The following is a 23,786-nucleotide window of genomic DNA, read 5'->3' on the forward strand; positions in this document are numbered from 1 at the left end:
ATTATGTAATTTGGTAAAGAGAGATGAATAAATAAGAAAGACCAAGTAAAAAACAAAAGGGAGATGGCATTGGAGTAGTAGCCACATAAGGCGCAACGAAACAAAGAATAGCCATCTTTTTCTCAACTCCTGAAACTGAGTCCGACTCTTTACTTACTTCTTTTATTGCTCTCTCTCTCTCTCTATTCTTAATATCAATTAAGAATAGAGGTAAGGCTGTACAGAAGAGAGAGAGTGTAGACCAAGACACACAGCACCAACACCAACACCAACACCAACGCATCAGAGAGAGAGAGAGAGAAGTATCATCAAATAATTTTCACATTCCTCTTGCTTTGCTCTTCAAAACCTAGCTGTACTCTTCTTCTCTCTTCTCCCACAAAAATTATTAAATACTAGTTGTATAACTTTGTCCCTCTTGGCTTTGCTAATTTCTTCCCTTGGAATCCCACCCAAACACAATTTTGCCTCTTTCTCTCTGAGATCTCACCGTCTTTTACTAAGATCCGTCGGTGATGCGCTACGAAGATGGCGAATCTAGTCCCTGGTGTTTTACTCAAGCTTCTCCAGCATATGAACACCGACGTCAAAATCGCCGGCGAACACAGGTCCTCTCTCTTACAGGTCGTCAGTATTGTTCCTGCCTTAGCCGGAGGGGAGCTCTTCCCTAACCAGGGCTTCTATCTCAAAGTCTCTGATTCCTCTCACGCCACCTACGTCTCTTTGCCTGATGAGCACGATGATTTGATTCTTAGTGATAAGATCCAATTAGGTCAGTTTATTCATGTCGACAGAGTCGAATCTTCTTCCCCTGTCCCGATTCTTCGTGGTGTTAGGCCTGTTCCTGGTAGGCATCCTTGCGTTGGTGATCCTGAAGATATTGTTGCTACTCACTCCCTAGGGTTTCTTAGTGATGACAAGGCTACTGATACTGGTCCTGCTAATTCGAAACCCAAAGAGAGAGTTAAGGCACCTGTTAAAGGAATGGTTCCTAATGGGAGTGGAAGTGACGGTGAGAGATTACTAGGAAATAGACTGAGTGTCAGTATCTCTAGGGATGAATCTTCTGAAGCTAAAAAGCCGGCGTCTGCTCTATTTCGTGCCAAATCTGCTAAGTCAGGTTTGAGTTTGGATGTAAAGAAGGAATCTTTGGGGAAGCTGAAGACTTCTTCTGGTTCAAAGTCCATCCCTTCATCCCCCACGAGTTGCTATTCACTGCCTAATTCGTTTGCAAAGTTTGCTAATGGGATTAAGCACCAACAGCAGGTGAAGCCTAAGGTCTTGGAGAAAGGTTCTCCTAGAATGGGGCTGTCAGATAAAGGACGTTCTTCTCTCAAACCGGAGAGTCCAAGTGTTGGGAAGAAGCTTCCCATGATTAAGAATTTTGTGCAAGGGATTGAGTTTGGAGCTAAGGCTTTGAGGAAAAGCTGGGAAGGGAATTTAGAAATCAGGAGCTCAGATAGGACAAAATCTAGCATTTCCAGACGTGATTTAACTCCTGATTCCCGGGGTTTAGCAGTAAGCTTTTTGAATTTATCTTTCTTGTTTTGTTTGTTTGCAAACGAGTATTTGTTTTAGACATGTAAAGTGGCATTTAGACAATACCTATTCATGACCACTTGATTTGAAGCTGACACCAGTTGTTTGAGAGCATTGTTAAACTGTTACTATTCCTTACTATCTGCAGAATCTAGGGTTCTATCATACTTTCACCAGTTTTCCTCTCAGTTTCATGTTTTTCCATCTGAATTCATCTGTAACTACATGAGATGCTACTACTGTATACTTTTTTCAATTTTCTGAATATAACTTGTATTTTTTTGGTTACTAGGCTCCACGGAAAAGCACATCGAGTGAGAAATTGCCAAGCAAACAGGAGAGGGCTAATGTATTTGCAAGATCATCGAAGGAGCACAATAAGATTCAGCCTACCAAGAAAGTCGAGACAACCGGAATATTGGACACCAAAGATAAAGCAACTAGGCCTAAATCTAAAGCTGTCGAGAAGAAATCTACTGCAGATAATGGATTTCCTGGGAATTTGGTGAAAGTCCCTGTTAATGGTAAAAGATTAGCAGCAGGCAATATCCAATGGAGTTCACTCCCTTCATCTCTTTCGAGGATGGGACAGGTATGGGCTTCTCTTGGATCCTGATATGTGCTTGCTTCATGTTTAGGCCTTGAAGCATTTTAAGAAAATTCAACTTCAAAATTTAAAACAACCAGTTTAGAAATTTTTTCACTTTTATGCCATTTCGATAAGCAAAATGGGGACTGTGGATTTTAGATCTTTCTCATCTGTTGTATGGTTTTCCTTACTTGAGCCCATCTCCATTCTAGCATATTTCTTCCAGTGACAGAGTAGAACTTATAGGCACATGCATCATAGATTTTCGTCTTTAGCATCAGGATTTGATTGAAGAAATGGTTACTGAGTCCTTGCGCTATCAATATTTGCAGGAAGTCATGAGGCATAGAGATGCGGCTCAAGTTATCGCAATAGAGGCCATGCAAGAAGCCTCTGCTTCTGAGAGCTTACTTCAATGCCTCATGTACGTAATATCTTAACAAAAGTTATTTCATTGGCTGGTTTGGATCTTTGAGGGACAAAACATATATGTTTTTGTCTCTGAATGTAACTGTTACCGCCTTAGTTAATTCTAACCTTTATTCTGCTTTTCCTTTTTGTAGTATGTACAGCGATCTTCTGTCAACTGCGAAGGAAGATGATCCATTGCCAGTTGTTGAGCAGTTCTTGAAGCTCCATTCTGGTTTGAAGAACGTTCAAATAATAACAGAGTCATTGTCTAGATTAATTGGTTTGACGTCTTCCCCAGAAAATGAAGATAACAGATCCGAGGAAGCTGTGAAAGCGGCATCAGAAAAACAGAAGTTGGCAGCCTCGTGGGTGCAAGCTGCGTTAGTCACTAATTTATCGCCCTTCTCTGTATACTCAACCAAACCAGCCAAACTTGCTGCCTCCAGGAGCAAACCTGTGATCATACTCGAGAGCCCGGGTAATAATTCCTCTAGTAAAACCCGTGGAAACGTCCAAAACAAGCCAACGATTGGATCTAAACTCGTGGCACAAGGCATGATCCGTAAACACAGGGAGAACAATAGCAGCCAAAAGGCCACCTCAGTAGCAGGTTCAGAGTCTCCACCTCTAAACTGGGAGAAAGGGAATGGCCTGAACGAGGCAACTGATCTGGCAGAGAAGTTGCAGATGGTTTCACAAGATTGGTTTTTGGGTTTTGTAGAGAGATTCTTGGACGCTGACGTGATTACATCTTCGAACCTGAATCTGTCTGATAACGGACAGATCGCTGGGATGCTGTCTCAGCTGAAGAGTGTGAATGATTGGTTAGACGAGATTGGGTCGAAAGAGGATGAAGAAGGATTACAAGAAGTCTCAAAAGAGACAATCGATCGATTACGGAAGAAGATCTACGAGTATCTTCTGACACATGTAGAGTCGGCAGCTGCAGCACTTGGTGGTGGTGGTGGTGGTGGTGTCTCCGTCTCTTCTCCTAGACCCAAACCAATCGAAACCAAAGCAAAGAGATAAATGATGGATGAAGAAGCTTCGACGTGTTTGTGTTTCTGTATATATGAAAATTGGCGGCCAAGTTCTTCTGTATAATTCAGACATCACTAAGAAAGCCTACCGACGTGAAACGTTCGGTATTTTTTATTCAGTCGGATTACTCACTCACTAAAGAGAGCCTTATCGGTTCGAAAGATTTCAATACTCCATATTTTTTTATCCATTTATAAACAATATTTTTCTATCGATTATGTGTAGAGCTTAAACAAAAATAACATTCGAAGATGTTGAGATCCATATTCCCATCAAACAAATTTGTAATTCACACAAAAAAAAAAAAAAAAAATGGAAAGATTTTATTTGATGATGGAAAAATGGAGGCAATCGATAAAAGTTTATATGTTGATGTTTTAGTTGTAATAATGAAAAACTACAAGGTCTCAAGAGAAAATAATAATTTCCGAACAAGTCCCTTCCAGTCGTGGACTCTTTGAACTCCAAGTTTTTGATATTTTTTGAACACAGATCTGTGAATTTTCAGGGGTTTCTTCTTCCAAAAATCCGATGAATCAGAAACCTCCGCCGTACGGTTATGGCGGCGCTGGTGGTGGAGGTATCGGACCATCTTCCTCCTCCAACACCACAATCATCGGGACGTTGAGTGCACGCGCCAAGCAGACGACTCACTCGATGATCTCCACGCTCCGTCCATGGCGAGAGCTTCTCGAACTCTCCGCGCTCTGTCTCCCTCACGGATACGATGAAGCCATGGCGCGCTTAAGGCACAACACCTCTTATTTCCGTGGAAACTACGCGCTCGCCGTCCTCGTCATTGTCTTCCTCGGCCTGGTTTACCACCCGATCTCTATGATCGCATTCATCGTCGTCTTCATCGGGTGGATTCTGCTCTATTTCTCGCGAGACGCCAACGATTCGATTGTGATATCTGGGAAAGAAGTGGATGACCGGATCGTGCTGGTTGTACTCAGCTTGGTAACGATTCTGGCGTTGGTGTATACAGATGTAGGCGAAAACGTGCTGGTTTCGCTCATCATTGGTTTGCTCATCGTCGGAGCTCACGGCGCTTTTCGTACTACCGATGATTTGTTTCTTGACGAAGAATCTGCCCGCCAGGGTGGCCTTGTATCCGGTCCAAACCGGCCACCGTCAAGTTATACCGCAGTTTGAGTAAACCGGTTAATCACATCTTTGGAGTTTTGCTTGGAATCCCCCCCAAAGTTCCTTGTATTGTATTTTTTTGGCGTGTTTGAATGTGTACAATTTCTGAAGAAGATGGTGTGTTTTGGCATTGAAAATTGGCTTCGATTGGTATTTTACAAAATTGCCAATTATGTTTACATTGCATCCAAGGACGTAATTTCAGAGAGAAAAACATTCCAGAACACATTTGAAGCAACCCTGTCAGAATTTATGCATTTAACCAGATGAAACTCCACAGAGAACAAAACCAGTATGTTAAATTCGAGAATCCTTGGTCTACAACACTCGGTATAATCATCAAACTGAATAATGCAAATACTAAAGATACCAAGTTGGATCTTATTAATCTTCTTCAAGATTGATGGAGTCTTTGAACTTAGCATACAATACCTTCTTCAACGCTGCCATTTGTGACACTATCGATTCCTTCTCTTCCTCAAGCTTCTCAAGGCTTTTGCTGGTCGCCTCTTTCATGTCTTCTATCCTTGTTTCCACCTCGTCCCTTGGCACATGAGCAAACACTTCCCCGATTTGAAACCGCACCATCTCCTCATCAGCAAGGATCAACTCGTTCCCAGCATCCTCTAAGTTATCACACTTTTCCTGCATCATTAGCACTTTTGATCAAGCTACTAGATACAGAAAACAAAGTAGTATTCTCCTAATGAAACAAACGAGCAAAAAAAAGTATCCACAATCTACTGAAAAAGTCCCACATCTCTTTTCTCTCCATCACATCCAAAAATCTTGAATCACTCCTAGGCAAGGAAAGCTTGAACCCAGAAACAGGGAAGAAAATATGAAAAACGAATCCAGACATTGAATCTCACTACAAGTACCGATTGTTGCAGAACTGTTAACACCATAACAATAGCTAAGTACAATGATCTAATAGACTCTATGGAAGAGAGAGCGGATTGATTCTGGTACAGGCGTTTTGTTACTAGAGACGGCACAGAATTACACCAATTGGTAATATAAGCATATGTTACAGTAGATTGCTATAACCTAAAGAGAGTATGTAAACGTTGAGATAGATATAGGGAACAAGGCACTCCAAAGTCAAATAATTGTAATTTATACCAACTACTAAAAATCATGATCCTAAACTAGAGAGCAACAGTAATAAAAATCTCAGAAACTCAGATCAATTCATCAACAAAGGAGTGGGTCAGTTAGCTTAAGCAAAGTCTCCCTATGTTTAGTGAGCTGAAGAGAAAAAGGGAACAGAGGGAATTGAATCCTCCTAGGATTTAACCAGTTCTAATGTTAAAAGCCCTAGAATATGGCGTAAGGGGAAACGAAATCGAAACCCAAAAAATGAAGGATAGGAAACCTTGGCGGATTTGATTTCGTCATCGAGGTCGTGGAATCGGTTGTTCAAACGGCTGAAGGTGTTAATGTTCTGCTGGTCCTCCCAAGTAACCTCCATCTCAGATCCACTCTTGCTCCCCTACGCACCACAACAAACACTCAATTAGCATTCGGAAACTGACTTCACAATCTCGTTCGCTAAATATACTCTCAGATTGAGATGTTCGTTCTCACTTGCTGCTGCATTTTTCTCTTCGCCTTTTTTTGTTTTTCTGGGTTGGGTCGTTTGTCTTTGGGACCAACAAAATGAGAAAGGCGCAGTTTCAAGAGAACGTACAGAACCTTCTTCCGAACAATTTTGATTAGGATTGGTCCCAATCAAATTATTCCGGTATTTCCCGGTTTACATTTTTACCCAAATAAAATGGGTCTAGTTTAGTAGTAGTTTTTGTCCACTTTGAATTGGTTATCTTATCTAGCTCATTTGATTAAGTGTAAAGTTATCAAATATGTGTAATGTTTTTTGTATTGTGTTTTTTTTTCCTCATATGTCTGTCTTAACAACTTTTGTATTGTGTTTTTACTTGCTTAAACGAACAACAACAAAAAATAGTGTCTAGAGAACATGATGAGCCGTTGACAAAACCTAAATAAAGGAAGAGGTGGTTATTCAACCAAAAACCATAAAGGTTTGTTTTTGGATTCCAAGCATAAACCAAAAAAAAAATGGCAAAAGAAAACTATAATAAACACACTACTTTTAAACAATACCAAATGTGTTGTAGAAACTGCAAGAACTCATTTGCGCTCTGTGTTTTGTAATGTTCTACCAGAAACCCTTATCTCTTCTGTACACTCGAAAAATAAACCAAACAGAAAAAACTTCTTTGCCCTTTTCTTCTCCCGGGAAGAGTCATTTCGAAGGAGAGAGATCTTGGCTTTGATTCAGTCTCCTTCTCCATAGTTATACATTATTTTGTGCAGGCCGCGTTCTATCTAGGCGCGGTCAGCACCATTACAATCGTAAGAGAGATTCAAATCCATTTTTACAACTTCTTAGTATTCCCTTTAGTCTCCCATATATACATGAGCTAACTTGTACAAAAAGACACATATGCAGATATGACTAATTTGTACAAGAAGGCACAAACCGCAAAAAGATTCAGCTTCTTGTGATACATAATCATAAACGTGCCTGATATATTTCTAATATTACCAACAGAGAAAATATGGTGAGGGTTGGAGAAGCATTGAGTGTATCAACCTCATCGTCCTCCTCCCTCTACGATAGCGAAGCAGAGGAGCTTCAAAAGATGCCACTGGAACCACCGAGAGTTAAGGCTAAGAAACGTCTCTCCAAGCAACTCTCCATGTTAGAGACCCAAAGAGACATAGCATGGGAGCGTCGCCGCCGCCAGATGCTCCAGCACCTTGAGAAGCATAACGAAGGAGGAGAAAACTTGACCGACGAGGACTTGAGTGAGCTCAAAGGATCTATTGAGCTAGGTTTTGGGTTTAACGAGGAGCAAGGCCAACAACTTACTACTACTTTGCCTGCATTGGACCTTTACTTTGCTGTGACTCGTCAGGTCTCACCCGTTTCTACACCAGGCAGCAGTGGATCTTCGTCATCCTCCCGACCTACTTCCCTTGGAGACCGATCCTCCTCTTTCGGTAGTCCTAAAAGCGACTCTGATTCTTTGAAAGTTATGTCTCCAGGTATGCATTTATATTTACGTTTTTTCACTATTTCCTTAATTAGCATAAAATTTGGAAATATAAATCATAGCAACCTAACCTTTTCACTCGAGTTTATACATGCATATATGGTGCTGTTTTGAATGTTGTATTGTATAAACTTTCAGGAGATAGTCCTCAACTGGTTAAAATGAGGCTGAGACACTGGGCACAAGCTGTGGCATGTTCTGTGATACAATCTTCCAACTAAACAGAGAAGTGAGAGATGGATGTGTACGAGATCGAGTGAGACATGAAGAATGATACATTACAAATATGGCTGAGGGCGAAAAGACGTGTTGTAGAAACTAAAAAATCTTAAGACAGATTAATTAAGGAGTTTGGCTGAGACAGAGGAGGACGGATTATTGAAGTTGTAAAAGAAGAAATGAGAAAAGATGCATGGAGGTCTTACATGTTACTTTAGATATTAGGTTTTTGTTTTCTTCTTTTTGTTTTTGCCTTATAAACTATCTTTTGTAAATTTGTATTATTACTCCATCAAACTTCTTGTTATTTTCCAAATTCGAGATTCTATATTTTAACAATTTTTTCCTTAACACCAACACAGAGATATAGATTTAACAAAGGACATTCCGTATAACCAAGAAATGTACAACAAGTATAACCAAGTTGCATGACTCTTTTGACATGCTAAACAAAAATATCAATCTAAGTATCTAACTAATTTCAAAAAACAAATCAATTGAGAACTTCAGAACAAACCCACATTCACTCTTCACTCAAAATCTAGAAGAAAAATGTAAACCAAAGACAAAGAATGTGAAAACCCCACAATAAAATTATGAACACCAAACCCAAAAAATGAAACTGTAAAAAAATTCTGATATTATTGTATACCAAAGGGGAAGGCCATGAAGACGATGCTGTACACTTTCTTTAAGCTTTTTTTTTTTTTTTTAGTGTCCTCACCACGAATATATTATATATCTAACACATAAAAACACAACGGCAGATGAAGAAGATTAGAAGAAGACATTTGTGTATTTTAGCCATAGAAGTGATTTGGAAAACCCCAAAATGAACACAATAAATAAAAGAAGCAAGAGAGGACATACCTTTGTGAAGGTTGTTACGCCGGCATCAACTCTCTGTATGATCTTCTCTTTTCATGCTGAGACTCCGCAGAGTTTGCAAATGGGAAGCTATTTCCTTGACAAATTGCATGCCTTCATTCCCATGCCCGAGAGAGTTCATGACCTGTTCTAGAAAGTATAAGTCTCCCTTCAGCCTTTCTACTCTCTCCTGTAGCTCAGAAACAGATTCTTGTGCTGGTAGATTGTCGCCATGAGCCTCGCCAGTTACTCTGTTTTCAATCTTCTCCAAACAACTAGAGATATATAATCTCTCTTCATCAAACCCAACTAAACAACTCTGTATCTTGTTGCTCATTCCCTCACTAGGTGAATCCATTTCGGTGACCTTTTCTGCAACATCTAGCTTATTCTTCTTCTGCGGGGTCTGGTCCCGGAAGTATTCAATCTCAGCTTCTAAATCTTGAATAAGTTTCTCTCTCTCAACTAGTAAATCATTCAGTCTTTGTATTGCTTCCATATCATACTCCGCTTGTTCTTCCATCATCCTCAGGTTCTGCAAAGCTTCCATTTGGAATGACGCTTTCTCTTCCTGTAACCTCGTAATCATAGCCATTGCTTGGTTTGTAGCAACCGCTGAAGCGCTTCTTTCTTCCTCCAATTCTTTGTATAAACCAGTCAGCAATTTCATGTCGTATTCAACCTGCCTCTTCAACCGATCACTCTCACTTTCCCCCTCGATTTCACTCACAGAAACTCCTTCCAACGATAAGTTGCTCTCATTCCTTTCGAGCATTCTCTTCTGAAGTAGCAGCTGCATATCATGATCTAGGTTCTTTGTATCCTGATCACTACTGTTAACGGATATCTTGGGGCTTACATCTCTAGGCGACAAAAACTCTATCCCACGTGAAGCTGATATTTGAGTAAGAAGAGCTTTAAGGTCTTCGCTAACTCTAGATGTATCTTTCTTCATCCAATTTTCTATTTGTTCTCTTCCATTACCATCCTTGTTGCTCTCATTGCCTACAACGATATTGTATGCATCTGCAAGATCCAGTAACTCCCCTGAATATTGGTTTGTTTCCACTGCCACCGACATTGAGTTGAAGGAAGAGGATTCTGATTCAATAGCTGCTTCTGTATGAGAAGTGACGTCCCGTGGAGCCGTTTCAGACAATAAAGAGCCTGTAAGAGATGTCTCTTGCATTTCCTTGTTGTCTGGTACACCTGATATGAAAATTCATTTGCCTATTAGAGATCAATAACTATTCATGTATAATTTTAAGCTTACACAAGCTAACTATATAATCTTGATTTACATTTCATAGCCATCATAGAAATAAAAAAAAGCTGGAGATTGAATTCAATGGGAGTTTAAACTTACAGTTTTCGACTGAATTTTCAGGCATGGAATTTGGAGATGGTACAACTATATATTCAGATTCCAGAGAGGTAATATCAGCTTGATGTGTGTCCTTCTCCTTCAACATCTCAACAGATGTTTCGTTTGTAGTGAGTGAGTCAGGAACCTCGTCTAGAGAAACATCATGGAAGGATATAAGTTCAATTCCTTTAAAGACATCTTCAGGAGTTTCAGCAGCTTTTGATGTTGAAGTAACATCATTGAGGCAAATAAGCTCAGTCTCTTCCGCTAAGGAGACATTTGCAGGGTTTTCCTTAAACTCTGGCGTTAGAGAAATATCTTGGAGGGGAATCGTCTCTTCTTTCTCCTCTGAAACAGCTGCAGAATATTCCATTGTGCGTGATGTTGAAGAAACATCATTGAGGCAGATAAACTCAGTCTCTTCCATTAAGGACGCATTTGCAGGATTCTCCACAAAATCTGATGTTAGAGTAGTGTCATGGAGGCGAATTGGCTCTTCGTTCTCCTTTAAAATAACTGCAGAATGTTCCATTGTGTGTAATGTTGAAGTAACATCATTTAGACAAATAAGCTCAGTCTCCTCCATTACGGAGGCATTTGCAGGATTTTCCTTAAAATCTGGTGTTAAAGATATATCTTGGACGTGAACCGGCTCTTCATTCCCCATTAGAAAAACTTCAGAATGTTCCATGGCGCATGATGTTGAGGTAACATCACTGAGGCAAATAAGCTCAGTCTCCTTCACTATAGAGGCATTTGCCGAATGTTCCATTGAATCTGGTGTTAAAGTAATATCGTGGAGGCAAATTGGCTCTTCTTTCTCATCTGAAACAGCTGCAAAATAATCCATGGCGCGTGATGTTAAGAAAAGATTATCTGAAGAAATGATCTCTTCCTCCTTCAACACCTTCTCTGAAGTTTCAGGCACACCATCAATTGGAAAAAGCTCAGGAAATGAGGAATAAGTTCTCCAATTGATCTCTTCCAACAGAACTTCCTCTTGGTAATTTTGAGTGGTCAAAGGCTGCAAATGGAAATCAAGGTTCAGCAGCTTGTCGGTAGCCAAATCATAAGGCAAGGTGATAATTGGAGGAGTCTGAAGATCCACAGTATGAAATTTATGATCCTCTTCTTTAACGACTACACCTTCATCTTCTGAAAGAACAGCTTCTGATTCAGTGTCTGAGTGAATTTTAAGCTCAGAGTACCCCACATCGGGCAAATGATTGAACCTAACACTTTTCTTGGGTGTAGATGGCTTCTCGGTTCTCACATCACCAACCAAACCAATCTTGGGCTCATTGTACCCAGCATTAGGCATATAACTTGGTGAAGATTCTTGCTTTGGTTCAGTATCTGGAAATGCAGCTTCTGATTCAGTATCTGAATGAATCTTGAGCTCAGTATACCCAACATCAGGCAAGTGATTGAACCTGACACTTTTCTTGGGCGTAGACTGCTTCCCGGTTCTCACTTTACTAAGTAACCCAATCTTCGGTAGCATTTCTCGTTCGGCTACTTGAGTATCAGCGGTTTGAGGCCCCCATAGCTGATTACAGCATGTACAATCTGTAAGTTTAGAGCAATTTGGATTTGTGCTCCGATCACTATTGGATCCAAAGTAAGAATTATCACCCAATTTACCAACCAACAATCTGTAAGTTTCAGCATTGGACTTATTGGTTGTAGCAAAAGAGAAAAGGCAAGTCTCGCACATCCCTCGGACATCAACAAGCTTCCCGTGAGCGTGACAGTAAACCAATGAGGAGATCTCTGATTTGTGTTTAGAGCAAATAATATCCCAATGAGGTTTCTTAAAATGTTTAGTCCTCCCGAGAATATGATCAAGATTTGAGCACATCAAACATGGAGACTGAAGCTGGGAGTAATCTGCAAACCTCGTGACCACATAGGAGAATAGGGAGTTAAGAAAGAGCATCAACATCAGTAGCCACTCGTTAAAGGCTAATGCCAAAGCTCTAGTGAAACTCCGTGAACCCATCTGTGATTTTACTGCAGACGATATTTGTCTAGTAGACATCTTTTGGTAGAAACATAAGATCAAGAACCAATCAGGTTTCAAATCTGTATTAATGAGATACACATCAAACAATTAGTTAGAGTGCAACTATATGAGAAAAAAAAAAAAAACAATGAAACAAACATGAAAAAAATAACAAGTACTTTCCAGAATTCGATCCGATTTTTACAAGTGAATTGTTTTGCAGATTGAGGACGAAAACAGAGACAAGAAGCATAAGGTTGACCAAAAGCAGACATACAGAAATTTGATCTTCTTAGTATTTTCAGGACAGGAAGATCAATAGTTTTGTAAAGTCAGCAATTGAAACAGAAGTAGATTCATACAAAAAGATTTCCAAAGCTGCATGCCGCCCACAAAGAAAAGGAAAAAAAGGAAAAGAGATCTAAAAGAAGAATTGACAGCTCAACTCACGATTTTGAGCACAAGTCAAAAAAATTAGAAAGAAAGATCACCAAGCTAAGCTTATATAGAAGATCAAAACCCACAAATCTATATGATCAACAAAACAAAGCTCTTCTGTATGATAATAAAAATCAAACCTTTGAATCATAAGAGTATCACCGAGAGTCAAAGGAAGTAGTATATCTTGGGATCGGGGTTTGAATGACAGAGTTGACGGTGAAAATTCCAAAAATCTAGTAAAGTTGTGTTTTTTTTTTCTTTGAGAGAGAGACGTTCCCAGAAAACAACAACATTGATCCCATTCACTTACTGTGTATATATATTAAAGAAAAAAAAAAAAAAAAAAAAAAAGGAAAGCCCATACATAGTAGGAGAGAGGAGAGACCCAGCAAGGACTCTGCACGTAGTCTTCACAATTCAATCGCTAAATTTTAAAATTAATAAATTTCCTTTTGTGAGAGACAATGTTGAATTGAATGAGATCTATTTTATTTCTATTCAATCAACCAAACCATATAAGATCAACTACAGTAGTGGAAACATTGGTTATCACAAAAAAAAAAGTCGTAATATTCGTATTAAAACCTTATTAATCTTTTGTTTTTTTGTTAACTTTTTTTTTAATGAATAAAATAAATGTTAGGCAAAGATTGAAAGCGAAGAAGATGTGTGGGACGGAAGAGAGTCGGCTACTGATTCCAAAAACGGCTGCCGAAAGTTGCAATTTTTTAGAGCAAAAAAGGTAGCGTGTGTAAAAGTGTAAACACATTTTTTTATTTATATAAAAATATATGTATATTAGAATATTAATTTTATATTATCGTATTTGAATGAATAAATTAAATTAATGTCGTTGTATGATTTTTTTTTTTTGGCTAATATTGTACAAAAATATGGTTTAGGTAACGATATAAAAAATAATTATGATTTGATAAGAAATCATTTAAATAGAAAATTTTATTTAGCTCTAAGAAAAGCTTGAAAATATATGCTATATATCTTTTGCCAAAAAGATGGTAAGAAAAATGTTTCATTGTTAATTGATTTTTGGCTGTCCAGCATTTTAATAAAAAGTTATATATACGTACGTACCTTGTTGCTCATTTTTGACTTGCATTTGATTGTTAATTTTTAATATTTTTTTTTAGTTATCATCATTAGCGAACCTACTTGAGAGATTATGAGCCGTAAACAATAATACTAACTTTATTTTATTTTGGGGCAAAAAAAAACAATAGTAGCTGCTAGCTTTATTTGGTTGTGATCAAGTGCTACATTACGAAGCTAGAGATCTCTCAGACGTCTAATAATTTAAGGGCCAGCTAGAGATATGTATTCAATTCTTTGAATGGAGACAATGATAAACTGAAGAATGATACTATTTGTATGTATTGTGCATTTAATAAATTAATGCTAAAATCCTCAACAATATTTAGTGCAGTGATTGAGAAGATTGTGACTACCACCATATATATAAGGCAGCCCTTTTCAGAGCGATAATTACGTGTGGCTTCTTCATCTCTTCCATTTAGAGTAAGATTATCAATGGTATCTAACATTTTAATCTTATAGTTAGTTTAATAATAAATTTGAAAAAGTAAGAGTTAAGAGTTGTACTTGTGTTTTTAGTTTTGAGACATCTTTATTTGTAGTATCTTAGGTTAAGGATCTTAGGAAAAGAAAAATTATATAAAAATTAAATTAAATTAAAATTTATAATTTGAAACAACTTTATAATTATTGAAAAATTTAAAATTTAAAACATACATAAGATAAAATTAAGGAAAGAAAGAAAGAAGAGAAAATTAAGAAAATTTAAGAAAATTTATTTTATATGGTTCCTTTATATGGGCACTTATCCTAGAGAATTTTTGATGAATGTTCCTTTTAGTGTATCACTTTTTGAAAATACTCTTCTTTTCTATCCATTTTTAAAAATACCCCTTTTCAAATATGAAAAATTATAAACTTTTATATGGTTGATAAGGTACATCAAGATCATCATTACTACGGGAAGACTAAATCCAAATTATTATAAGGTTTTAAAAGGTTCTAAACGACATTTATAAGGTTTTACAAGGTTTTTAAAAGGTTTACAAAGTTTTTATAAGGTTTTTAAATAATTTTTAAAAGGTTTTTAAAATGTATTTATGCGGTATTTTAAATTTACACATATATAAAGATAATTTGTTTCTATAAATATAAATTTCAAATTTTATAGTGACTTTTTAATAAAATTAGAAATAAATATATATATTTATCCTACTACCCAATAGAATCATGTCACGTGTACGCTTCTTAGCACACTATTTAGATCTTAAATAAGATAGCTTCTTAGTCATTTTGATGTATTTTTAATTTAATTAAATCACAAATAATCGTAAGAATTGTCTAAGATCTTGCCTATAATGTTGGTCTTACATACTTATCCATCCTTAATTAGTTATATGGAGGTCCTACATTTCTCTATTTCATATTATTGTTTCTGATTTCTTATTTTATATAAACGATCACTATAGCTCTTTTTTTGTGTATACAATCAAAGCTTTTAATTTAATACATCCATCTTGTTTTTCATATATGGACTAAATGGCAACACGACTTCCCCTTTGATATTTTTTTGCATTCTACGTGGGTTTGAAATAGCGTTAACTAGTTTCTATACGAGTCTTAGAGAGTACATTTTATTCATATAAATGAGTCAACACAACTTTAGATTAGTTACAACTTTATGCAGTGAGCATTTAACTATATATATAGATCTTAGAGAAACCAATAAACATGTGATATTTTGTCTTGTAGTTTCTTTATTTTTCCTATAGAAAATATAAAAATTAGCAGTCTCATTAATACGATTCACAAGGGAAAAAGAAAGAAAAAAGGAGAATAGGTCACAATTAAAGCATATTAGAGAGCTCCATCAAGTGGCTCATCTCTTCCATTTGACCCCCTGCAGTAGCACTTGTTTCCTCCAATAGCCATTTCTCAATAAATGTCAATGGTGGAGTAGCGTTGTGCTCCTCCTCATCATAATCATCACCACCATCTTCATGATCACCACCGATGTTATTCTCTGTAATCTTTGGACCATCACCTAATCCCCCATTGCTTCTTTTGCTATGGTGACCGGCCTCTTCCCAAGAACCTTGTAGCTGCTCGTACGGAGACTGATCCATGAGGTTGTTCGTCTGATGATTCTGCATTTTCTGTTCCAAGAAATTAGCTGTGCTACTCTTTGGGGATGCCCTCATCCAACCCTCGAGAAGGCGGGAAATGTTTTCGGTGCTTGAAGCATAGGTAGATCTATGATTGATGGTGTTTCTTGTGGCAGAAGTTTGCAACGTCATGTTCTCTGATGATCTGCTTCTCTCCTGATCACACTCGGACTTGTTGAGCTTCTTCTTCAAATGTGTGTTCCAGTAGTTCTTGATATCGTTGTCTGTTCTTTGTGGTAGGTATGAAGCTATGGACGCCCATCTTTTGATTCAACCCACATCCACACACATAGACAATAAGACGATTTAGCTAGGGTATATATCTATATGTGATCTTCAAGATAATCAAAAAAAGATGAAGAGATATAGATGCTTTTGTTTTTAGATTACTTGTTACCCAATAAGGCTTGCAAGTGAATGATCATTCCTTCCTCATGAGGAGTAAAGTTTCCTCGTTTGATTCCAGGTCTCAGATAATTTGTCCATCTCAGTCTACAACTTTTGCTGCATCTCATTAACCCTTTTAAAAGCAAATATACAACAAACATAAGGAGACCACATACAAACAAAAAAGGAAGAAAAATAAATATACACTAGCTAGAAGAAACACATATATATGTTATAAGAAAGATGATGACCAGTGTTGGTGGGAACAGATCTCCAGTTTCCAGGGCCATGTTCTTGGATGTAAGAAACAAGAATGATGTCTTCTTCAGGCGTCCATGGTCCTTTCTTGATCCCTATCTTATCACAGCATGGAGGCCTACCCATCTTTCTCTCTCTTTCTCTAGCTCTCTCTGAGTCTTATGCTCTCTTTATAGATGTGTTAATATGTATATGAATTAAATGCAACATGTATGTATATGTATATGTGAAATTAATGGGTGACTTAAAGAAGAGGGAAGAACTTTTAACTCTGCTTTTTCTTGACAACCTATTATGGATCTGCCAAGCTCACGAGTCACTCTGCCTTTTCCATTAACTATTTTTGCCTAGTCAATTAACGAAGATTAGGTTGAGAGCTCCATTAAAAAAACAATGTATCACCCTTAAGAAAACGTTACTAAATAATATAGCAAATGATCCGTCAAAATATTTCTAGAAAAGGAAATGTTTATCTGAAGAAAGATGGGATACATAGTGTATCGATAAAAACAAATTACTTAGTTTGGAAATTTCGTTGGTAATTCACGGACTCGTGTATAGATTGTATATGTATTACGTACGAATAAAATATAATTAATGACAATCAAATTCATAAAATGGAAGAAGAGTAGCAAGCTACATTCTTGTGATATTAATAGTTGTATTTGTGGTAAGAAAACAATCAAAGATAAAAGCTATTAGTGATAAGAAACGGGACAACTATTTCACTGATTTCCTCCATGATTAAAGGGAATCCATTCACTGCAACTTGGAAAAAAAAAAAAAAGAAAAAAAAAAAAATTACATTTTGCTTGCCTCTCTAGATCCATGTCTTTTTTTTGTTTTCATGTATACATCACGCATCTCTCGTTGCCTCTATGTTTAACCAATATTCTTACAACTTAAAACCTTAGCAAAATGTGAAAATGACCCTTTAATTATATAATTTTCGATGCTGATTCTAACAAGTCTCATGTTTTTTCCGTATTTTGTCATCTGCGTGCCTGACTGCCTATATGTATCAAGGATGCGAATTATGTTTTTTTTTTTAAGGATAAGCCAAACCAAACCAAAATGTCTACCCTCTAAACCAAAATTGAATCGAAAAAATGTGTTTAAAGACCCAGGAAAAGAAATCCCATAATAGAAACCGATTTTTAGCTTAACCAAACCGAAAGTCACTGAGAAGATTAAATTTTACTAGTAACATAAAAACCCTAAATATATATAATTATTATATGAACATAATCTTTATCGTATTAAAATTGATTTTCTGTGAAACCGAACAAGATGCACCCAAACGAAACCTAAACTGCATAAACCAAATAAAGGTACGAGTAAATTTAAATAAACCCAGACCCTAGTCTATCCGATGATGATTGATCATAAAGAACAAAAACAAAAGCAAGGGAAGGAAACTCAGAAGAGACAAATCCAACAAACTGCTTCAACTTAGTAAAAGAGCAGAGAAACAAAGCATATCACCACCATACCATATGTCCTTCTGTTAACTAACGCCAACGCTATACAGTCTGTATTGTCCATCTTAAATGTGCCGGAGAGAATCATTTTATACTCTCCCACAAAGCGCAAAACCCAAACAGACACACTAATCCTTTTCTCTTCTTCGTCTATATATTCGACTGCACACTTGATATCATATAACTACCGAATCCAGCAGTCAAGTGCGCAGACAATACCCGATAACAATGCTTATGAATGCCACAATGCATACAAACAGCAGTGGGAACCCAATGTGCACTTCTTTCACTATCTTCTTCGTTCTCATTTCCGCCTGCATCATATCATGATACAACCTTTTGTTATTATTGAGACACTGTTTTGGTTCTAGGAGAACGAAACAGCTATGTTTTGTCACTAGTATTCTTACCAGCTCATGTTGCAAACTTTGTCTATGCTGGGAGCTTACAGACCGCTCTTCCATTAGCTTCGAAATAGTTGAATCGGCCTGCATCAGACTTTAACTCTTTAGCACAGTAACATTGATAGCACGGAAGTTATTGATTTCAAAATTCGATAACCAGACCTGTTTTAATTTGGATTCAAGAGCATCTACTTTCAGCTTCATCTCCTCAATGTCTTTAGCCAACTTAATTTCATCCAATCCTTTGACATGCTGACCATCTGTTTTAAGCACCTGGAAACCATCTCTCTCTTTAGTAGGTATCTTTGGTTCGTCAGGATAGGTTCCACTGGCAACTGAAGTTATTCCATTAGTGAACCCGTGATCCCTAGGTATATCCATGGCCTTCTTCATGGGAATGTCCAAATTATTTGTTTCCTGAATCCTCCTTCCATCATCTGCATCCTTCTGAGACCTGATTGGATCAAATTCAGTTCCTTTTGGCATCCTCGATGGATCGTAACTATCTTTAGTTGCCTTCAGGTCACTAGCAGTGTATAAATCTTCCATAAAATCCGCAGTGCCCATCTTTGGTGGCTTTAACTCCTTTGCATTGTCGGCTGCCTTTAACTCATCATGTCCAACCACCCTAGGCTCTTTTACAATCTCACCCTCCTAGACAAAAAAATTCAATTAAAGAAACAACATATATAAGAAACTACCTGTTGCACCCTAGGCTAAAAGCTATAATGGATTTGGTGGAAAATAACTACTCTTCAGTCTTCACTAACAAATCATCAAAACCAGTTGAGAAAAGGGCAAAAAACTCTTCTTACATATTGCGGCGGAGCAAGGGCCTCTGATTGATTATACAAACGATCCTTGAGGATGGAATCTTCAAATACTGCTTCCTGTGTCGGTGTCCCATTGATTGGAGATAGTTCAGGCAAGTCAGAGGGCTTCACGAGAGTGACTCTTAGTTTGTTTTCCTCTATATGTTTGCCTTCCACTTTGGAAAACTGCCAAGCAAAAATAGACATACAGATATACTTCACAGAAAAATAACTGAAATTCTGGATAGAGAACCTCAACAAGTGGTGGAGTGCTTACCATGCTAGCTGTGATGTCTTCATCAGTTGTGTCCGCAGGTACAGCAGTACTCTGGATTAAGAATTTGTCTTTGCAAACCATATCTGGAGGTGGGTCTTTAAAAGCTTGCATAATGACTGCATCAACAACATAATCAACTTAATAAACCAAAGCATTGACTGAATTGGAATCTGCAAGAACCCATCAATCATCCGATTTAAAACGTTTAATGCTCAAACAAACCAAAAACGCAGGTTCCATGTAATGAGAAATATTTGAAGTTTAGTCACAGTACAGGAGCAGATATATTCTCACTCTCGAACAGCAACACTGTAAACTCTGAAAGCCTATGATCTTAAAACAATGTCTAAACGCTGTTCGGAGTCCAAGGGGAAAAGCCTATGCATATATTCTATTCGCCCGCCCCACGTAAAAATCATGCAACAACTTATCACATCGGCCTAAGAATGTAGGTGCAAGAAATTCAAGCACAGTTGAGAAGGATATAAAAAGAAGGAATACCAGAGAATTCACAGGATGATTTTGGTGCAACAACGCCAACATTTGGGCGAACACAGTACTTCTTTGGTGACGTGGTTTTAACCTTTCAAAAACCAATACCACATTTAGTTTAGATTTAAAATGCAGAACAAAAATACATTTTTCTCAGAAAAGATATTTGATATCCTGAAGCCTTAAAGATAGAGAAGAAGTTTGAGAAGAATGTTCTTTAGACCTTAAATGCAACATAATGATGGGTTTTATTGGTTAGCTGTACCACACATGAACTCTGCTTCTTCAGGTCAACTACAGAAGAGGAAACCAGTTAGCAGTATTACAAGGATAACAGTTCCAAGGCACATATATTTTATCCACAATTTCCAATTTATTATGGATCCTCAGACTCGAAATGACAGGAAAGAAACCACATCACAGAATTTCACCATATACAAAGCAATCAGCAGGAAGTAGTTTGAAAATTCGTCAAAAAAACAGCCACATTGACATCAAATTAACTCATCTTGCAGGAGAACCGACCAATAATCAACAGACCACTGTGACGGAATTCTAATTTGAAAGCAGTGAGAATTCAGAAACCTCTCTGTCCATAACTGGAACATGTCTCTCGGACATAGTTTTCTGCTAAACTGATGACAGACTATTCAGCCACACCCTAGGACTTTAGCTATGAGATCCATACTTTACAAAAAGAAGAAACTATAAACCAGGACCACAGTGTCTATCGCTAAACTCAAAAATATCCTTTTGCAATTTATTTAGAATTAGTCTCCAAATGTCTTACCTACAAACTTCAATGTCGGCGGTTGAATATCTAACAGCGGCATATTCATGTTGCTGTGACAAAATCACTCAGTCTCAACCACTAGCAGCAGGATTCCCTCCACCCCTATTTCAACAAAAATTAGAGGAGAAAAACGTATTTAGATCAGCTCAGTTCACCCAACCATGAAATGTTTGATACTCAAAAGGACAACAAAATCAGATCATAAAACTCAGTTCTCCAATAATGACAAATCTAACCAAACAGTCAACCAGAACAACAGAGAAATCCCAAAAAAAAAAAAAAAAACAAGTTGTGAATTCAGATGCAGAAAAGTTTTACACTCTAAGAAAAACAAATGTTTCGAGTCTTCCGCAACCATAAACGAACCAGCTCACTAACTCGTCGACGACGCGTTCTTAAATCCGACGGTACGAACTCGCTCGAAAACTCAATCGTGACTTCTTTTACCTGAATGCGTTCGTCTTTTCTCAGCGATTCGGCCGACACGATTTGTCGGCAACGCGCTTTCGACTAGCCGGAAAATCAAATCGTTCAAACTGTTTGACAACGATCTAGTTACGCCTCCAAAGGCCCTATAGTAGTACTCAACTGCTCGTATCAAAACAAAAGGGGGGGAAATGGAACGACGACGTTTTCGAGGAGCGACTCCTCGGGATCCGTTAGCCAATAGTAAACTCAGATCACATAGATCTTACAGAGGCCTAGCGATTTGAATTTCTAAGCAAAATTCTAAAGAAGAAAATCACAGAACTCGAGGAAGGAACCTACTAGCTTCAAAACAAACACAAAACGATGATGATCAAAGGAGGCAGATGAAATCGGACGAAAAGCTTACCGTATCTCCGACGAAGAACGAACGGAACTTGAGAGAGAGAGAAAAGAAGAAGCAGCGATTGAGAAAGGGATGAGAAGTGCAAGAACTAATCTGAAGGGGAAGGGGAAGGGGAAGAGGTGGGTACAAGCAGTGAAGGCCAAGTATGGAAATGTGTTAATGTGTTCATACAATTCATTAAAAATCTATAAGAAAAACACACAAAAAAAAAAAAAGTATGGTACTGAGATTGAGACGGTGAATATTTGTTGTACCTAACAGCAATTACTAATCATAATTTGTTGCGACTTATATTTTTTTTTCTTGAGTATAATACAAGAACAAGACTGAGTATAGGATCGAAAAGTGCAAATAAATACAAAAAAAAAATGAAGTGAGATTTACGACGAAAGAAACAAAAATTAAGTGAGATTACATTCGTTAGATGCCAAAATATGTAAATGTCATTGTCGTGAGAATGTGTTTATTATCTTATACTAATAGTGTAATTAATTTAAGTTTGAATGCGCATAGAGAGGATAAGACGCGTGATTCTGATTCCGATCACCAACTTCTTTTGCTTCCCTTTTAATTGTTTTCTTTTCTATGTTGTATATCTTTTGCTTTCCACAAAAGCGATATTTGAATCCACAATATAACAAAGATTGGTAAGACCATCCTCAATGGTAGGATTAAATGAGTGAATGTTAGAATTAATTTAATAATTAATATTAAAAGTGTAGAGTTTAAGATATGTATTTTTGTTTTTTGTTTTTATGTAGGATTATTGGTAGGTTTTTAAGTTTGGTATCTTAAACAAAAATATTAATTAAAAAAAATTAACAATTTTAATTTTTAAACACTTAATAATTATTATTTCAGAACTGCGCAGAACTGTTGGCTCCGGAATGTTAACTCGGGTATGGACTGACCCGTGGCTTCCCACCATCCCACCTCGACCTGCTAAAAGTGTTCTACCTTTTCAGGATCCGCATCTGTATGTCAATGATCTACTGAATAGGGATACTCAGGAATGGAAGCTTGAACTTCTGAATGCTATTGTGGACCCATCGGATATCCCTCTGATTCTGGGCATTCGCCCTAGTCGGACTTACCTGAGTGACGGATATAGCTGGGTTCACACAAAATCAGGGAATTATACTGTTAAGTCAGGATATTGGGCCGCGAGAAATCTTTCCCGCCCTTCTTGTGACCTCCCTTTTCAGGGACCGGATGTTTCGGCACTCCAGGCACAAGTGTGGAAAACTAAAACCACAAGAAAGCTAAAGCATTTCATGTGGCAATGTCTCTCGGGTTGCGTTGCAACCTGCCAAAGACTTTTCTCTCGACACATTGGTAGGGAGAAAGACTGCCTCCGTTGTGGTCATGAAGAGGAATCAATTAACCATCTCCTCTTCGAATGCCCTCCGGCTAGGCAGGTCTGGGCTTTATCCCCAATACCCTCTTCAGGGACGGTGATCCCTCGCCAATCTCTATTCTACAATTTTGATTTTCTCTTTTGGAGAGGTCAAGAATTGGAGATAGACGTATCCAATATCCACAACTTCCCCTGGATTTTGTGGTTTATTTGGAAAGCCCGTAATAGGTTTTTATTTGAGAATATAAGGGTGTCACCTGAGGAGACCCTTCTGCTTGCTACTCATGAAGCAGAAGTGTGGCGGCGGGCTATGGAAGCAGATGCTTCGCCAGATCCTCCGCCACCTCCTTTGGTAGTCCATAGGCCCCTATCCTCCCCAATTCTAGAATGCCAATGTGATGCCTCCTGGCTGGATTCCGATCCCTTTAGTGGTCTTGGGTGGATCCTACTAGATGATAGAGGAAATTTCTCGCAAGGCCACTCTTGGTTTGGACTCAAGAGTGTTAGAAGGTCCCTCTCACCCCTTCATGCTGAATGGGATTCCCTTATTTGGGCCATGGAGAGTATGCTAGCGCTTAGTCATTTCAACGCTAGCTTTGCCACGGATTGTTCGGATATCCTTGCTGTTTTGGAGGCGCCATCGGATTGGCCCACGTTTGCAGCTGAATATGCTTCCTTTCGTGATCTGAAGAATTCTTTCTTGGACTTCAATATCCGCCGTATCCCGAGAAAGGAAAACGGGCGCTCAGACTACCTTGCAAAGAAAGCAAG

The 23,786-nt window shown here is 37.9% G+C and overlaps 7 protein-coding genes across 10 annotated transcripts; 3 read left to right on the plus strand and 4 right to left on the minus strand.

Annotated features, from left to right (window-relative positions):
* Positions 1-160: 160 nt before the first annotated feature.
* Positions 161-3,793, plus strand: LOC17898497. Its single transcript, XM_006306786.2, has 4 exons — positions 161-1,518; positions 1,832-2,131; positions 2,461-2,552; positions 2,692-3,793. Exons 1-4 carry the CDS (start codon positions 529-531, stop codon positions 3,566-3,568), a joined length of 2,259 nt encoding a protein of 752 aa, XP_006306848.1. The 5' UTR covers positions 161-528; the 3' UTR covers positions 3,569-3,793.
* Positions 3,794-3,942: 149 nt separating this feature from the next.
* LOC17897578 (PRA1 family protein E) lies at positions 3,943-4,871 on the plus strand. The gene has a single exon (XM_006304145.2). It carries the CDS (start codon positions 4,112-4,114, stop codon positions 4,733-4,735), a length of 624 nt encoding a protein of 207 aa, XP_006304207.1. The 5' UTR covers positions 3,943-4,111; the 3' UTR covers positions 4,736-4,871.
* A 128-nt stretch (positions 4,872-4,999) lies between these two features.
* On the minus strand, positions 5,000-6,425 carry LOC17900068 (probable prefoldin subunit 4). The gene is made up of 3 exons (XM_006305670.2): positions 6,317-6,425; positions 6,105-6,221; positions 5,000-5,371 (listed from the first exon to the last, which is right to left on the minus strand). Exons 1-3 carry the CDS (start codon positions 6,326-6,328, stop codon positions 5,111-5,113), a joined length of 390 nt encoding a protein of 129 aa, XP_006305732.2. The 5' UTR covers positions 6,329-6,425; the 3' UTR covers positions 5,000-5,110.
* Positions 6,426-7,055: 630 nt separating this feature from the next.
* On the plus strand, positions 7,056-8,644 carry LOC17899306. The gene is made up of 2 exons (XM_006303532.2): positions 7,056-7,801; positions 7,948-8,644. The coding sequence occupies exons 1-2, from the start codon at positions 7,312-7,314 to the stop codon at positions 8,028-8,030; spliced, it is 573 nt and encodes a 190-aa protein (XP_006303594.1). The 5' UTR covers positions 7,056-7,311; the 3' UTR covers positions 8,031-8,644.
* Positions 8,398-12,992, minus strand: LOC17896922 (myosin-binding protein 1). 3 transcript variants are annotated; one of them, XM_006306578.2, is made up of 4 exons: positions 12,845-12,992; positions 10,262-12,346; positions 8,899-10,104; positions 8,398-8,770 (listed from the first exon to the last, which is right to left on the minus strand). In XM_006306578.2, the coding sequence occupies exons 2-3, from the start codon at positions 12,300-12,302 to the stop codon at positions 8,924-8,926; spliced, it is 3,222 nt and encodes a 1,073-aa protein (XP_006306640.1). In that variant the 5' UTR covers positions 12,303-12,346; positions 12,845-12,992; the 3' UTR covers positions 8,398-8,770; positions 8,899-8,923. The 3 variants fall into 3 exon arrangements, with proteins under 3 accessions (XP_006306640.1, XP_023644669.1, XP_023644670.1); XM_023788901.1 differs by lacking the exon at positions 12,845-12,992 and adding an exon at positions 12,450-12,789; XM_023788902.1 differs by lacking the exon at positions 12,845-12,992 and adding an exon at positions 12,446-12,465.
* Positions 12,993-15,424: 2,432 nt separating this feature from the next.
* Positions 15,425-16,737, minus strand: LOC17896935 (myb-related protein 306). Its single transcript, XM_006305431.2, has 3 exons — positions 16,561-16,737; positions 16,313-16,442; positions 15,425-16,184 (listed from the first exon to the last, which is right to left on the minus strand). The coding sequence occupies exons 1-3, from the start codon at positions 16,691-16,693 to the stop codon at positions 15,605-15,607; spliced, it is 843 nt and encodes a 280-aa protein (XP_006305493.1). The 5' UTR covers positions 16,694-16,737; the 3' UTR covers positions 15,425-15,604.
* A 1,172-nt stretch (positions 16,738-17,909) lies between these two features.
* Positions 17,910-21,888, minus strand: LOC17897734 (vesicle-associated protein 2-2). 2 transcript variants are annotated; one of them, XM_006304943.2, is made up of 9 exons: positions 21,662-21,888; positions 20,824-20,928; positions 20,257-20,327; positions 20,043-20,124; positions 19,542-19,657; positions 19,268-19,450; positions 18,615-19,106; positions 18,459-18,536; positions 17,910-18,362 (listed from the first exon to the last, which is right to left on the minus strand). In XM_006304943.2, the coding sequence occupies exons 2-9, from the start codon at positions 20,870-20,872 to the stop codon at positions 18,249-18,251; spliced, it is 1,185 nt and encodes a 394-aa protein (XP_006305005.1). In that variant the 5' UTR covers positions 20,873-20,928; positions 21,662-21,888; the 3' UTR covers positions 17,910-18,248. The 2 variants fall into 2 exon arrangements, with proteins under 2 accessions (XP_006305005.1, XP_023645843.1); XM_023790075.1 differs by lacking the exon at positions 21,662-21,888 and adding an exon at positions 21,274-21,612.
* Positions 21,889-23,786: the final 1,898 nt, after the last annotated feature.

The sequence above is a fragment of the Capsella rubella genome, unplaced genomic scaffold, assembly GCF_000375325.1.
Source record: "Capsella rubella cultivar Monte Gargano unplaced genomic scaffold, Caprub1_0 scaffold_1, whole genome shotgun sequence".
NCBI lineage: Eukaryota > Viridiplantae > Streptophyta > Magnoliopsida > Brassicales > Brassicaceae > Capsella > Capsella rubella.

What these genes read in the sequence shown, in the direction of transcription:
- LOC17898497 (XM_006306786.2), top strand. Translation starts at nt 529, where the DNA reads ATGGCGAATCTAGTCCCTGGTGTTTTACTCAAGCTTCTCCAGCATATG. An exon ending in CTCTTTCGAGGATGGGACAG is followed by an intron (nt 2,132 to 2,460) that starts GTATGGGCTTCT and finishes CAATATTTGCAG; the next exon opens with GAAGTCATGAGGCATAGAGA. An exon ending in AGCTTACTTCAATGCCTCAT is followed by an intron (nt 2,553 to 2,691) that starts GTACGTAATATC and finishes TCCTTTTTGTAG; the next exon opens with TATGTACAGCGATCTTCTGT.
- LOC17897578 (XM_006304145.2), top strand. Translation starts at nt 4,112, where the DNA reads ATGAATCAGAAACCTCCGCCGTACGGTTATGGCGGCGCTGGTGGTGGA.
- LOC17900068 (XM_006305670.2), bottom strand. An exon ending in ACGAAATCAAATCCGCCAAG is followed by an intron (nt 5,372 to 6,104) that starts GTTTCCTATCCT and finishes CTAATGATGCAG; the next exon opens with GAAAAGTGTGATAACTTAGA.
- LOC17899306 (XM_006303532.2), top strand. Translation starts at nt 7,312, where the DNA reads ATGGTGAGGGTTGGAGAAGCATTGAGTGTATCAACCTCATCGTCCTCC. An exon ending in TTTGAAAGTTATGTCTCCAG is followed by an intron (nt 7,802 to 7,947) that starts GTATGCATTTAT and finishes ATAAACTTTCAG; the next exon opens with GAGATAGTCCTCAACTGGTT.
- LOC17896922 (XM_023788901.1), bottom strand. Translation starts at nt 12,519, where the DNA reads ATGCTTCTTGTCTCTGTTTTCGTCCTCAATCTGCAAAACAATTCACTT. An exon ending in AAAAATCGGATCGAATTCTG is followed by an intron (nt 12,347 to 12,449) that starts GAAAGTACTTGT and finishes TCATTAATACAG; the next exon opens with ATTTGAAACCTGATTGGTTC. An exon ending in TGAAAATTCAGTCGAAAACT is followed by an intron (nt 10,105 to 10,261) that starts GTAAGTTTAAAC and finishes TTTTCATATCAG; the next exon opens with GTGTACCAGACAACAAGGAA.
- LOC17896935 (XM_006305431.2), bottom strand. Translation starts at nt 16,693, where the DNA reads ATGGGTAGGCCTCCATGCTGTGATAAGATAGGGATCAAGAAAGGACCA. An exon ending in ATCTGTTCCCACCAACACTG is followed by an intron (nt 16,443 to 16,560) that starts GTCATCATCTTT and finishes TGCTTTTAAAAG; the next exon opens with GGTTAATGAGATGCAGCAAA. An exon ending in CAAGCCTTATTGGGTAACAA is followed by an intron (nt 16,185 to 16,312) that starts GTAATCTAAAAA and finishes TTGAATCAAAAG; the next exon opens with ATGGGCGTCCATAGCTTCAT.
- LOC17897734 (XM_006304943.2), bottom strand. Translation starts at nt 20,872, where the DNA reads ATGAATATGCCGCTGTTAGATATTCAACCGCCGACATTGAAGTTTGTA. An exon ending in ATCATTATGTTGCATTTAAG is followed by an intron (nt 20,125 to 20,256) that starts GTCTAAAGAACA and finishes GGTTTTTGAAAG; the next exon opens with GTTAAAACCACGTCACCAAA. An exon ending in CCCTTGCTCCGCCGCAATAT is followed by an intron (nt 19,107 to 19,267) that starts GTAAGAAGAGTT and finishes TTTTTTGTCTAG; the next exon opens with GAGGGTGAGATTGTAAAAGA.